Source organism: Scleropages formosus, chromosome 16, assembly GCF_900964775.1.
Source record: "Scleropages formosus chromosome 16, fSclFor1.1, whole genome shotgun sequence".
Taxonomy (NCBI): domain Eukaryota; kingdom Metazoa; phylum Chordata; class Actinopteri; order Osteoglossiformes; family Osteoglossidae; genus Scleropages; species Scleropages formosus.
In genome coordinates, this window is record NC_041821.1 from 15704118 (window position 1) to 15718381 (window position 14264).

The 14264-nt window shown below is 38.6% G+C and overlaps 1 protein-coding gene across 1 annotated transcript; it reads left to right on the forward strand.

Annotated features, from left to right (window-relative positions):
* Window positions 1-5091: 5091 nt before the first annotated feature.
* Window positions 5092-14041, forward strand: sypl2a (synaptophysin-like 2a). Its single transcript, XM_018750717.2, has 6 exons — window positions 5092-5246; window positions 5381-5452; window positions 11088-11206; window positions 11440-11641; window positions 12213-12404; window positions 12610-14041. The coding sequence occupies exons 1-6, from the start codon at window positions 5229-5231 to the stop codon at window positions 12730-12732; spliced, it is 726 nt and encodes a 241-aa protein (XP_018606233.1). The 5' UTR covers window positions 5092-5228; the 3' UTR covers window positions 12733-14041.
* The last annotated feature ends 223 nt before the right edge of the window (window positions 14042-14264 follow it).

A 14264-nucleotide genomic window follows, 5' to 3' on the forward strand; every position in this document is an offset into this window, starting at 1 on the left:
ACATACATTCACTTTTCCGTTCCGCAGCACTTCTACTTCTAGTAGAAAAACAACCTCCGTATTTTAAAATCCTAACAGTTTAACGATAATATTTTGTAAGTTTAGCTCGAATGTCAGACTGGTTTTCTTAATACAGTACATTTTTGGATGCTACTGGTTTTGCCATTTGAAATGTCGAATTTTTTTTACTTTTGCTAGCTTGACTTGAGTGTATGGAAGTTTTTTTGACTGGTTAACGTTAACAAACAACTTTTTGTTTTTGTAGGGACACCACCAAAAACACAAAGAAAAGATGAGCATTGGTGCAAATGATTTATTAATTCCGTGATCAAGAACCTTTGGACAAAAGTATTTCAGTCACATTGATTGATTAACCAGCTACATTAGATTAGTAATCTAAAATAACAAAAGCCAAAAATATGCACAGAGGACAAAAAACATAAAAAGGGTGTGAAAATTTAAAAGAATTAAAAAAAGACTGACGGTTTAGGATTTGATAAAAGTAACATGCATGGATGAGTGACAGTTACCAGTTACATGGAGAAGTGACGTCTGTATGGAGAGCTTGATCATGCGCTTTCCCTTGAGCAGTCCTGTCCCTCCAGGCAAGAGAACTTGATTCTGATGTTGATTTTTCTTTGTCCAGGTGGGCCTGTCACACTCAAACCAGGGCTATGAGCAGCGATAGCCTCTTAGCTTCAGCTATGCGTCTTGTCGGAGAAATGTCTGTAAATACCTTCCCCCCTGCTGAGGATGCTTGAACCATTTGCCACTATTGAGCTGCATTGCATGTCTGCCCACTTTCCTGTTTGGAGTTCATTTCAGAGTTCTATATCAGCATTCTGTTGTATAAAATGTTCATAGATCTGATAGAAAAATGTGAAAATTTAATACATGTGTTTTTTCTTATCAGTCTAACACACAGAATTAAGCATATGTGTAATACAGAGATGAGCAGCACAAAAATCAGATTAAATAACCCACAGCCTACATGATAGTATTCAGATTCACACTTGATGATGAACTGTCCTTAATTTTAATGACTGAAACCATGAAGAAATCTTTTTCCAGCTTTTCCACAGGTATCTGGATATTTTTGTGGAAGTGTGATTGTATGTCAACAGTTCTCCAACCTCCTCAAGAGCACTATTTCTCCTAAGGCAGCTTAGCTTGAGGTCACATTGTCAATCCAATTTAGATGATGTGAAAGGAAAAAGGTGAGATCAGTTGGCCTGGAAAGAAGGAGTGTGGAGTATTTGAAGTATGTGAACTCAGGTCAATCGCACAAACATACCATCCACTATGAGTACTGCTATGTTTAACATAGCATTCTCTGAGATCTATGCACGTATATGTTGTTCTCTATGTTCACACCGTAGTCCAGGAGAAATGCTGTTTCACTCCTATGTATGTCCTAGACATATTGTGGGAATAACAATAAAGTTGACTTTGATCCATGTAGCTCCTGACCAACTGATTGCATACAGTGCTGCTTGACAGTATGTGAATCTTGTAGGAATACTAATTATGCTTTATAAATACATTTACATTTATTCATTTAGCAGATGCTTTTCTCCAAAGCGACTTCCAATGAACTCTGTGTAGTGTTATCAGCCCACACACCTTATTCACCGCAGTGACTTACACTGCTAGATACACTACTTACACTGGGTCACTCATCCATACATCAGTGGAACACACTCTCTCTGTCACTCACAAGTAAAATGTTAAAATCTAAACCTTAAATCTTAAACTTATAAAATTAATAAATGATTATGATTTACTCACCTGATTCTACTTACCTACTTGGTTTAACCAATGCACTTATTTTGGACTTACACTACTGCTTCATGCATGATTCCGTCTAAAGCAACATATGGAAATGGTACACACGTATTATGTCAGGTGAGAAATATTGGTTGTGATTAAATAATGATTTTGTGGAAAAAATAAAGGGACCCAAGGAGCTCACATACTTTCAAGTAGCATTGTACAGGATGCCTTAAGAAGCTTTGCATCTACCAAACTTCTCTTTGCATAAATGCATGGTTAGGTGTATAGACAAGTTTACCTTGTGGTTGAGTACTCAGAAGTTTCTCTGTTTCTGGAATCTATAAGCTTTGGCATTTGATATCTTTCTTAAAACTGTGGGACTGGAGCATGCTGAAAGTATTCACAAACACAGCTGATATTAATGCTGCATGTAAGAATAATTTAAAAAATATATATTTTGCAAGACTTTGGAACCCCCTATTTAATATACTACATGTTTACACACACAGAACCTATTTTTCATGCAGAAATACTGACTCCACACTTACATTTACATTACATTTACATTTATTCATTTAGCAGACACTTTTGTCCAAAGCGACATACATCTCAGCAAAAGTACAATTTATGCACTTCTCCACACATAAACATTTCAGCTTTGAAAGGTATGCATGTCTCTTAAAACAGTTTGCAGAAGGAAAACAGGAAAATAACTATGAAAACATTTAAAGTCAAAAGACTATATGACTTTATCAGTCCTCAGTAAAATTTGTTTTCCTGTAAATCTACCTTTATATACACAGAAGCAAGAATTGGATAAAATGAACTAAATATCGACACATCACACAAAGCTCTTTGTTTTTAGCATGTCAAATAATTTACTCTTTTACACTTGCAAAACGTTCAAGTCAAGAATATATATTTTAACTTACAGTTTCAGTTTAGTGAGCAACTTTAATGCACAGATACAATACTTGAGACAGCGCACGCACATGATGTGGGCAGTATTGACTGGCAAGGTCACATAAACATCTCGTCTCTGAACTGTGGGAGGAAAGTAGGCCAACCCAAGGAAGTCCACAGGAACACAGGAAACCCCACACTGATAGGATCATGGGCTGGATTTGAATGCTGCACTACTGGAATTGAGGCGACTGTGACTCCGGCAGAGCCACAGCACAACACTCAACTTATCACAGGTTACTCGGTGTTCAGCCTTTGGCTGCAGAAGTTCTGAAGGGCAGAATGTTGTGTTGTGATAGTACACACGGGTGGCACAGCGGCTCAGCGAGTATCGCTGGTGCCTCACAATATCAGGGCTTATGCATTTGGACATGTGTGTCAACGTGGCTCAGTCTTTGTGAAGCTTTTGCATGTTCTCCACAAGCTGATGTGTATCTTCCAAGTGCTCTGGTTTCCTTCCACACTCCAAAGATGTGTTTCAGCTATAATTGCCCCTAGTGTATGTATGCCTGTGCCTCACATCGTTCTGCTGTATAAATGAGTGAATGATTGTAGGGATTTTAGTGTAGTGTATGGGTCACTGTAAGTCACCTTGGATAAAGGTGTCAGTCAGACCAGTTAATCATTATACGCCACATTGGAGAAAAGCGTCTGTTAAATGAATAAACAGAACACAACTCAAAAATGTAACATTATGCTACCTTTGTTTTAGTTGTGTAGTTTAATTGCATTATTATTGCTTGTGTGGACTTTGTTGCTCTGTGTCGTCTTTTTTCTTTTCACAGTATAACGTCATAAATCTTGGTGTCTTGTTTCTCCACCTTCAGTAGTTTCATTAGTTGCATGACTAGCTGAGGCAATAAAGTTGGTCTCTGACCAGGAAGTCCTGTTTCCTGGTTTACTGTGGTCACCTGATAGACCACAGGCCAACTGGTCAGGTGACTGAGCTGCATGTTTTCTCAAGGAAGAGCAGCCATCTTCTCCAGCATGGGCTGTAACAATACGTACATGTGATTTCATTTAACTGACAAACAATCAACAAATATCGCCATTTCGCTTTAAATCTTACCTTCATTTACCACTTTTTAACTGTGAATGGGGGTGTACTAGAAGTGTGGTCTCATGTTTGTGTGCATCATACGACATGGAAAGCGTGATATCACTTAAAACTGATTTTAAACAGATTAAAGGGAGTACAGTGAAATGAACTGTCCACTCATAAAAACTAAGTACTGAACAAAAATAGCAGGATCAAGGCCTATTACGACTGTTTAATATATAGCAGGGGAAACAAATGAGTGAATAACATGTAAAAAAATGAAAGTTATGTGGCATTAAAACAATATTATGAATTATTCTTAACTTCTCTGCTGGTGCACTACATTCATGTTTTGATGTTCAATTATTAACATTATTTGGATAATATAGCAGAGCACAATAAAGTAAGTAAGGTTCTGGGATTAACCATGTTCATGTTTGCATTCATCTTCAGAACTTCAGTAAAACATGGCAGAAGATGTATGTTCAAGTTTAAGCTTATGCTCGTTGTGAAGTTCAGTGAAGTATGCTGCAAGTAAAGATCCACGTCCAAGTTCAGGCTCAACATTAGCATGCACATATAACATGGTGCAAGTACATCATTTTTTTTTTTAAAACAAACTGCTCCCAGTACAAAACAGATGAAGCCAGATGTTCAGATGGGGCAGTTGTGGAAACAAAGGTCAAATGAAGGTGACTAGGTGTTTCCTCAGTATTTACTTACAAGATAAAGATAACTCAGTTCACTGAAGAGCAAAGTGTGTCCACTCATGAAGCACTAACACCTCGCAGCTAACTGTGATGTTCTAACTTGCCTAGGTATTCCCATGATATGCATATTTTCTGATTATATAGCTAATGCCCAATGCTAAAAATTGCTGATTATATAAGGCCAAGACAATGAAAATCTCAAAACCACAGCACCTCCGAAGTTTAGGTTCCACTCCCCATTGTAAATTTTACATACTGTATCTATACTAACACCTCCGACCTCATAGAACTATAATTTTATAATTTACTGTAAAGAAAGTCAAATTTATGTCCACGCATGAATGAAATGAACATGTGAACGAATGTTGTATTAAGCTTTGCCAGTGACGTGACAACTTGTGAAATACTGGAGGACCAAAAATTATTAGCAACCAGAACTCAGGTGCAAATTATGTTTGCAAATCTCGTTTGTTAAACCAACTAATTTTTTTTTTTCCAAAAAACTAGAGAAAAACCCCAGCGCGGGAAAAACCCCACTTTAAGAACGCTCCTGTCTCTTTAAGGGCTCAGGTGGAGTCACGTGTCTGGGTGGGACCTCCTCGAAAAGTTGACAAGTTTGTTAAAACGGACGGTTTTGCGTGGCGCGTGGGGGTGGGACGGTCCGAGTTCAGTAGTACGCGTCCAGCAAAGTACAAGGTTTCTCAACGTAGTGCCGCCTGAGGTGAAAAAAGAGGGCGAGCGCCATGACCGGGCTTGTTCAGGTACTGTTTTGCGTACGGTACTCCGCTATTTAGTTAGTAGTGGGTGAGTTAGCTGTCCTGTAACCACGACACGTTGACCGAGCGAAGCATTTTGGAATTTGGTCGTAACTTACATCTGTTTCTTTCTACTCCAGACATTGACGGCCTTCCGTCTCGACCTGGGGCCTCTGAAGGAGCCCTTGGGGTTCATCAGAGTTCTGGAATGGGTGAGTTCTGAGTTAACGAACTTATTCAACTGTACAGTAAAACCCACTTCACTAATTCGAAATTGTTCGCAGAAGTGACCGCACGACATGTCACAAGATAAACTAGCCAGCGCTCAGTGAGTCACTGTCAGGAAGTTCGACTCACAAAACACACAAAATAATAGTAAAATTATACGGATATAAGTAATTTTGTGTCAAAAGCATTATTTTAGCTGAAATAAATAGGCTGACGGACTCGGAGCGGAGCCGGAGGAGTGGCAGTGTCGTGTGGAGAGAGGTGTGCCGGACTACACCCGCGCCGTTGGCGGCGGTTATGAGTCTGTCAGGACGGACGGACGGACTGACTGACTAACTAACTAACCAGCCAGCCAGCCAACCACAGCTTTTTTTTTTTTTTTACTAACTTTATTAGCACAAATTCCACTCCAGCAACTTTCTCCATGCTTTGCGTTTTATAAACTCGTCGTCGCAAGGAAACCGAGAGTGTGAACTAATATAATCATGCACGTGTAAGTCTTGGTCCCGGCAGGCTGTGATAAGTAGAAAATTTTAAATATCTTTGCGTAATCATATTGACCCATTTACATATTAACTTCATCTTGACTAGGAAAGCTCTTTAAAAACGACGTATACGGTACAGCTGTTGCTCAGTTGTATGACTCCTTGAAACAACTTGACCTCGAATTTTTTGGTGAAATGGGTGGAATTTTGAATTGCCTGTCAACAGAGGTGAGCATTTCACTAACATAATGAAACTCGTACATTTTTTTTTTTTTTTTTTTTTTTTTTTTTTTTAGATTAACCGAACGGTTCAGCGTGACTCCTGTTTTTTGCGGTCTAACTTGGTAAAAAGGCAATCGGATAATGTAATGTAAACTTTGCCCTGACAAACTGCTGTTCTTTGAAGCAGCTTGTTAAAACTTTGAAATGGAAAATACTATAATAGGACACGTGTTAGCTCAGTTGTGCAGTGAGTTGTCAAATGTATGTAGATTAACCTGTAGAAGATTTGTAGATTAAGGAAATAAATGCAATACATATTTCAGAGTTTTGTATGTATTGTCCTTTTACCTACCAATTGAATGTGGAAAGTTCAGCAGGCATCTCAAATCATTAGTGACCCTCCTAGTAGAAGCAGAGCATCTGACAGGCAGATCAGAGTACACTTCCATTCACTGGAGCCTGCTGGTGGCCACAGGCTCAACTGCACTCCAGTTGGGCGCGTGTGTGAGTTAATGTGCATACGCACACACCTGTGTGTACTTATGGCGTGGGTGGTAAATAGCCCCAGAGTAATAAGCTTATCTATACAAGACCAGAGTAAGAATCTGACTTAAGACTACAGTATTCACCTCATTCTGTACTGGGCCTGCAGGAGCCCTCCTGGGGCAGTGCACTCTAGTGCAAGTGTCCTGTCTTCTCTGTCATATTATGGAGAAAACAGCATAATTTGTATGTTTCATTTATGTGAATTGATGCATACATTTTTTGGAATGCAAAATGAGAAACAATTCAGTTTTTGGACTTGTTTATCCAGAATTCTCTGAAATGTTCCTTGCATGTGTCTCAAAATAAGTTTGTATGTCACATTGTTAGTTATGTGCGATCATACCGCAAACATGAGGGCTGTCCATTTCTTGCAGAGTCAGGGAGGTTTACTGTAACCAACATTTTGACATACTCCCTGCTTTCCACCTCCCATTTCCTGCCTGTACCATCTGTACATCAAGGGAGGTGTTTTTTATACAGCTCTAGCAGGGGAAAAACCTGTTAACAGTGGGGAGTATACCTGGAATTTGCTCTCTGTGTGGTTTGTTTGCAGGCTTAGCATAGTGTTGGCAAAATTAGAGATTGCCAGAGTCCTTCCAGAAGTGTCTTAGCAAATCAGAAATGACAATTTTGATGGCCTGTAGAGGGACTGTCTGGGGCCTAAGAACAAGATTGCTTAATCATTGCCTGTCTTTTCTCATCTTCAGCGGGTCTATTTGTTACAAAGCCAGAGAGGTTTAACTGTAAAGAGACAAACTTATTGCCTCACTAGCAGATTGTACATAAGTTCCAGGGAAAGCACACACAACAGGATGTAAAACAATTGTGCATATCAGGTGTTGTGTACCTTAGTATACATTCTACACCCGTGTTCTGTTGTCAGTATGACAAAATATTCTACAGATTATGGAAAATGTTCTTTTCATGCAGGATTCAAAACTAAATTTCAATTCAACTTGATGTCTCTGCAGAATTGATGGGTAGTGATTAGGTTGTGTTCTTGCGGATGAACTAGAAATGGATCAGTGTTGATGGTCTAGTGACAAAGCATTCCAAACACAGTACCAATCAGAGGATTTTTGTACACTTGCAAAGGGCTGGTATTTTTTTTTAATTAGACTTTTGGATAACCTTTTTAAGCATTAAATCAGCTTAAATGCAGTTTACAGAAATATGGGGTTGCTTTGCTTTGACTCTTTAGTCTGCTATAAGAATGGTTTGCTTGGGTGTACTCAGACTTTTGACTGGCACTGTAAAGTACATAAGATAGTGACTGTATTAAATGGTTCTGGCTGAACCTAAACAACTCCAAATGCCTTTCAGGCAGGAACTGGATGAACATGGGCAATTTTTGCATTTGGCTGACAGGAAATGTGAAAACTGGGCCAGAGTGTACAGAGAAAAAGGTGAAAACTCAGCAGTCTCAGAGACGTATTGGAGCCAGAGCATAACCTACAAACAGAAATGTTTCCTAGAGTCATTTGCAAGTTGCTAAGACATATCCTACTTATTCTTGTGGTGGTTCCTATCCATTATTGACCAGACACTCTCATTTTGCGATGATCCTGGTGAAGCAGGTCCCAGATTTTTTTCTTGGCAATATTTAAAAATCAGAGCTGTTCATATAATCAAAATTGCTCATATTTGTTTATTATACTGTATTTATCATTTATACTTTAGTGTGGGTGTCTAGTGGACTTCATATGTTGACTGAATCTCTAAGAACATTTTGTAACCCTATGTGAACTTGTTTTCATGAAGTATATAAAATGCCAAATATATAATCATCCATACACTGCTCCCTTGTTGTGAGTCTTCCAGTTACCAGTTTTAAAAGACACTATTTTCTACCTTTTGTTCACTTTTCTGTTTTCCAAAATTTGTTTTTTGTAGAACAAAAGGTGGCCTGTATCTACATCCCCAACCAGTAAATGTCAGTAAAACATACCCAGGCAGTGTGTTATCACCTCATTTAAACTTGGTTCCACATGTTTATGTCCTGTGTCTGAATAATAAGAGGATGATGAATATTCTATGTCTTGGTTTGATGAATCCAGCAACAATTGGGGTTGAATTGGAGTTGAGAATATTGTAGATGACATTTTGATTATCAGTATATTAAAATCAGTTCAGTATAGCTCCAAGCTAATTAAACAAAACAATCAAGCAAAGTGTAGGTTATAATTGTCTGGAACTTTTACAGAACCTAATTGACTCAAATTACATAAAGGGACATCTATAAACTTTATTGATTGTCAGTAAAATGTCTTATGAAATTTGTATGGGGGAAAAAAAACAGACTTTTAGTCCCACTTATGCTTGTAATCTGAGGAGGTGGAATTACTTTCCTGTAATTCCTGATTTATTAAACTCACAATGTGAGCTGGCCATAGCTGTAGCAAGCTAGCTGTTCATTTGCATTCTGCCCATTGTTACTCAGCCCACACTAGTTGAATGATTGTCATCTGCAGATGAACGGAACTTTGGTTGCAAGAACTGCTAAAATGGTACATTATTTAATAAAAACTGAAGATGCATGGAGTGCAGCTTTCCATGCCTATTCTGAAGATGGTAGAACAAGGCAAATATGGGAGCATCTCACCAAATTGTACATTATTGAAAAATGTCAGTAACTAGTCAAATTTTGATGATGTGGTATAGTGTTCTGTTTTCTTTTAGATTTAACAGTATCCTTCTTTGTGCTCTCATGGTGGTTCTAAAATAGATTGTCAGTTTTTCCAATTAGAGAACGTGAGTTGTTGACCTAATTTGTCACTAAAAGAAAATGTTACCTAACATTGCAGGGCTAAGCAAAGTTTGTGTTCTTGCTATCTAGCTGGTTGGCTATGAAGAGGTAGGGTTGTCAAAAATGCTTTGTTCCCACAGAGTAGGTATTTTGCTCAGCCCCTTAGCTTTGCTAACTGTGTAAATTGTCTGCTTGTCCTTTTTTTATTAAAAAAAAAACTCAATATGGACTACTGTATGTAGTGTAATGAATTTCAAAGAGTTCATCTTATTTTTACTTTCACATTTGACATTTAATTTATCTGATAAATAGCCTCTTACATAGTTTTTAGTGTTGTTGTAAAAAATGGCTAGCTGCCAGTGACACTTTCCAAGAATTTCTTTTAAGTTCCTCTCAAAATAATAGAAGACTTGTCTTTACCACAAGGCTAAATTATCATCCTGGAAGAGAATGGTTTTTTTTTTTTTAAAACAAACAGAAGCACAGTATGTACATGATTTACTGCACACACAATGGCTACAGCTGCTTGCAGTGTTGCGGTGAACCAGAGCTTGACCCAGCAACACAGGGCGCAAGGCTGGAGGGGGAGGGGACACACCCAGGACGGGACACCAGTCTGCCGCAAGGCACCCCAAGCAGGACTGGAACTCCAGACCCACCACATGGCAGGCCCCAGCCAAACCTGCTGCACCACTAGCCATCCCCCTGATTTAGTTCAATTAAGCATAATTGCATACACCATCTTCAGAAGCAATTACCATTAATGTAACAGTTATGCATTTTTAAACAAACACAGCCATGGGGAAAATGTACTGTTATTTGTAAACCTGGCTGTATGTTTGTGCATTCTCAGCCATCAGTAACATGTTGCTGCTCTTGCTGTTACCATAGTTTGATATTATTTGGGTATTATATGTTAAGCTACTTTAGGGTGCTACTGCAATAGGAGGAATTTCAACTTGGGTCTTAAGAATCGAAGCAGGTGATTTACCGTTATACCACCTGCTACTAGTCACTGCCATCTCACTGTAGTGTGTTACAGTACTTTTGACAAGTACTGACAGTGCATGTGAGGATATGCAGAATGGAGGAGAAATAGTCCACCATTTCTCTGGAAAGTAGAAATTCAAGAAAATACGGGTTCATGTTTTCATTATTGGAACATTATTGGAACAAATATGCAATTAAGTACATTTCAGTTTACAAAACTTGGCTGTAAAATACTGCAGTTTTTATTTAGGATTTATCCCACTAAGTTAACTGTCTTCTGGGTTGGGTGTTTAATTGGGACAAGAGTTGGATATCTGTTTATTCACATTGTAGTTTAACATGTCAAAGGAACATAGAATGTAGTACCTTCTTTTTTTGCACCACTGCTCAGTTTTTAACTTTTTACAGCAGTACTGAGCCATAGCTGACAATATAATATTTCACTGGAATCTGTCATGGGTGTTCATTGGCAGAATGTATGAAGTGTAAGTTTTGGATGTACAGTCTTTAAACACATTTTTTATGTTTGCATTATACAGAACTTTTACTGGAGGTGCAGTATTAAATTTTCGTGTGCAGAAGTACTGAATTTTTTTTCCTTTCAGGCACTGACTTTGGTTATGTTTGCAGGTTTTCTCCATATTTGCATTTGCTACCACATGTGGGTATTCGGGATACACCAGCATCCATGTGACATGTGTCGGTATGCAGGAAACGGAAATCCGTCCAAAATTTCAGTATCCTTTCAGGTGAGGATTGTTATGAAATTGCTGTAACCTTCCTGGTGTGTCAGCATCTTCCTGGTAGGGACTATTACCCAAGCTGTATATGTGGAAAATTTTGCTGAATACTGATAACCTTAAGTGTTGAACAGCTTAGTAATGCATAAAGAAGCAGAGATTTTTTTTCCTTTTTGAATGTGCACCATGTTTTTTATTTCAGCACAGTTTATTATATGGTGTTGCTCTTCTTGTTTCCTCAGGCTTGCAAGTTTTCCATTTGAGTTTCCCACCTGCAACCAAACCAACCCCTTCCACTCCCTGATCCTCTCTGGTGACTTCTCTTCCTCTGCTGAGTTTTTTGTCTGCATCGGGGTGTTTGGCTTTCTGTACTGCACAGTTACTCTGGTTCTCTACTTGGGTTACCAGCATCTGTACCGTGAGACCACTCGAGGTCCTGTTGTTGTGAGTTTCTTTTTATCAGTTATTTCTAGTTTGCAGGTTGTGTGAGAAAATGAATATAGTGCCAAGTAAATGGTGATATTACTTACCAAAGGCTAATCTATCATGGTAACAACTTGATTTCTTCTTGAGAAATGTGCTTAATCTGAATTGCTTCAGTAAAATGTCCAGCTGCACAAATTAATAACTTGTTGACTTTGTAGAAAAGTCAGCTAGGTAACAATGTGTTAAGATTTGTTAATTTTAATATAACAAGGTAATTGAATAGAAAACCAGCAAGTCTCGGACAGATTAATAGATCTTTTATAAAGAGCTCTTATGCATTATTGCTGTCTGCAGACTAAATCATCACAAGATGTAATATTCTGAAAATGCAGAAATCGGGTCACTTCTGCTTATTGTATCAATTCAGGTTGGATGTTTTGTCTTCCAAATACTTCTGTTTGAAAGATATCTTTTGGTTAAGATTAGGTGAGGTAATTGAATTGATGAAAAATGGATTGATTTGCATATTTAATTTGACTCCTAAGCAGAAGCATTGCTCCACTCAGTGCCTGACTTCCTCTCTCCAAAGGATCTGTTTCTGACAGGAGCCTTTGCGTTCCTGTGGCTAGTTTCCTCCTCTGCGTGGGGTAAGGCCTTGACTGACATCAAGTTCGCCACTGACTCCCTCCACTTGGTGACGATCCTTGATACCTGCAAAAAAATCCCAAATGTCTGTACAGCAGGACAAGGACCTGCAATGGGTCGTCTCAATGCATCTGTGGTGAGCCTCTTAGCTCTCCCCTCTCTGAAGTCATGGTAATATTAGCTTATAAATTCTTTTTCTGCCATATAAGTTATCTATGGGAAAGCCCTGCAGGTAGCAAGGGAGGAGAAGGCAGATTTTTTTAAAGTTCAAAAGGAAAACAATGGCCTGAAGATTTCTGTAATTGTTAATGTTTTGGCTCATCACTTGTTTTCTGTTTCAGATTTTTGGATTCCTCAATCTCATTTTATGGGGAGGAAACTGTTGGTTTATTTACAAGGAGACACCCTTCCACAAGCCATCAAACCCCCCAGTTACTGTGGAGGAAGGCACAGGACATTCTTAATGTGGAACCCCCTGCTCCCATGCTCAGGCCTAACACAACCCAGAGGGAAGGCCAGATCTGGATTCCTTAAGTCTGTGCCAATAATGAAATTTAAAATAAAAAGGCGCTTTAACACTATTCCAGTGTTGGTCCAGTTTCACATGCGGGTGTCTGGCTCCATGGGGCAAAAACTAGCATGAGCAGAATTTGCAAACTGCCAGCACTCATGCCTGTTTGCTGTAGCTGGAGCCTACCCATACAGGGGAAACTGCACCACCACTGAGCCCCCTGCTGTCTGATTTTATTCTTTTTTTTTTTTTTTTTTTCTTGCTTGTTGCAGTTCTGCCTTTCAGGACCAAAACCATTTAAATATTTTTATTTCAGGAAACCCCAAACTTCATAACTAATTCCATTTTTTTAATCATTTAATCTATATCCCTCTTACTAGATTCATTGAAATGAACCATTGTTTCAGATGTTCAGGCTGTGAATCAGTCCAAAAGTTATTATTTTCAGTATGTGTTTATTGATCTCCTGATGGCATGTATTGTGCACTTAGAAAAGGATCCCTTATGTCAGTGATCAGAGGTCATTTGCCATGCCTTCACTGGACTCTCCTGCTGACTAGATGCTAGCATGATATTTTCTTAAGGAAAGTATGTGCAGACATTCTGGATCCTAACAACCTGTATTAACACTAGCAAAATTCTTAATTTCTTTATTAAAAATGCTGTTTATACTTTTAAGTGTAACACAAGTACAACTTGGAGCCCTTGTTTTGACATTTTTTACTTTTATAATTAAGTATTTTTGTTTCTGTAATTTATTGTGCAGTAAATGGTGTCAGAAGGTTAGTTACTACAAGTTGGACAAGCACCATGAACTAAGCAGAATGGTAAAATGTAAAAGTCTGCTGTAATCACTTGTGAAAATATCTGGTTAGTGTTTTTTGTTTTTCTGCATGGGGTTTCATTGGTTGTCTGAGTTTGTTACTGTAAGGTTGGTGAACTGGGTTTGTATTCCTGGTCTGTTGTGGTTAAATCCATAGCACTGCTTCTTGTAATAAGTGCACCAGGCACAGTATTGGTGAGGTCTGTCCTGTCTGGTGGATTGTGTGCCTGTTGCTCTGCAACACCTGGGTTTCATGGGGGATTCAGGATTTATTATTAATATCTAAATGAGCATGTAAAAGCAGATTCTGATTAGAAAGGCACTATAGAAGTTGGTTGAGGTCAGAGTTCACTTGGTGTTATGTGTTTTTCAAATGAGATGGTGCTTTCTGAATGTACTTTTCTCTACCGTGCTGAGCACCTTTCTGCTAGGTGTTAATGTTAAACATATTAAAATGGTTTTGAAACCAAGGTTATCGGTGTCCTCTATTTTGTGTACGTGCATATTCAGCCACAGGGTGGCAACAGTGTCACTTAGTAACTTGTGACCACAGAGAGACTGATCAGCATCATCAGTGTTTACAGAAGTTAAAGCAGGTGAAGTTGGGCTTATTACCTCGTGGCACTATATATGCCCATGTGTTGGCCAATAGTACTGTTACC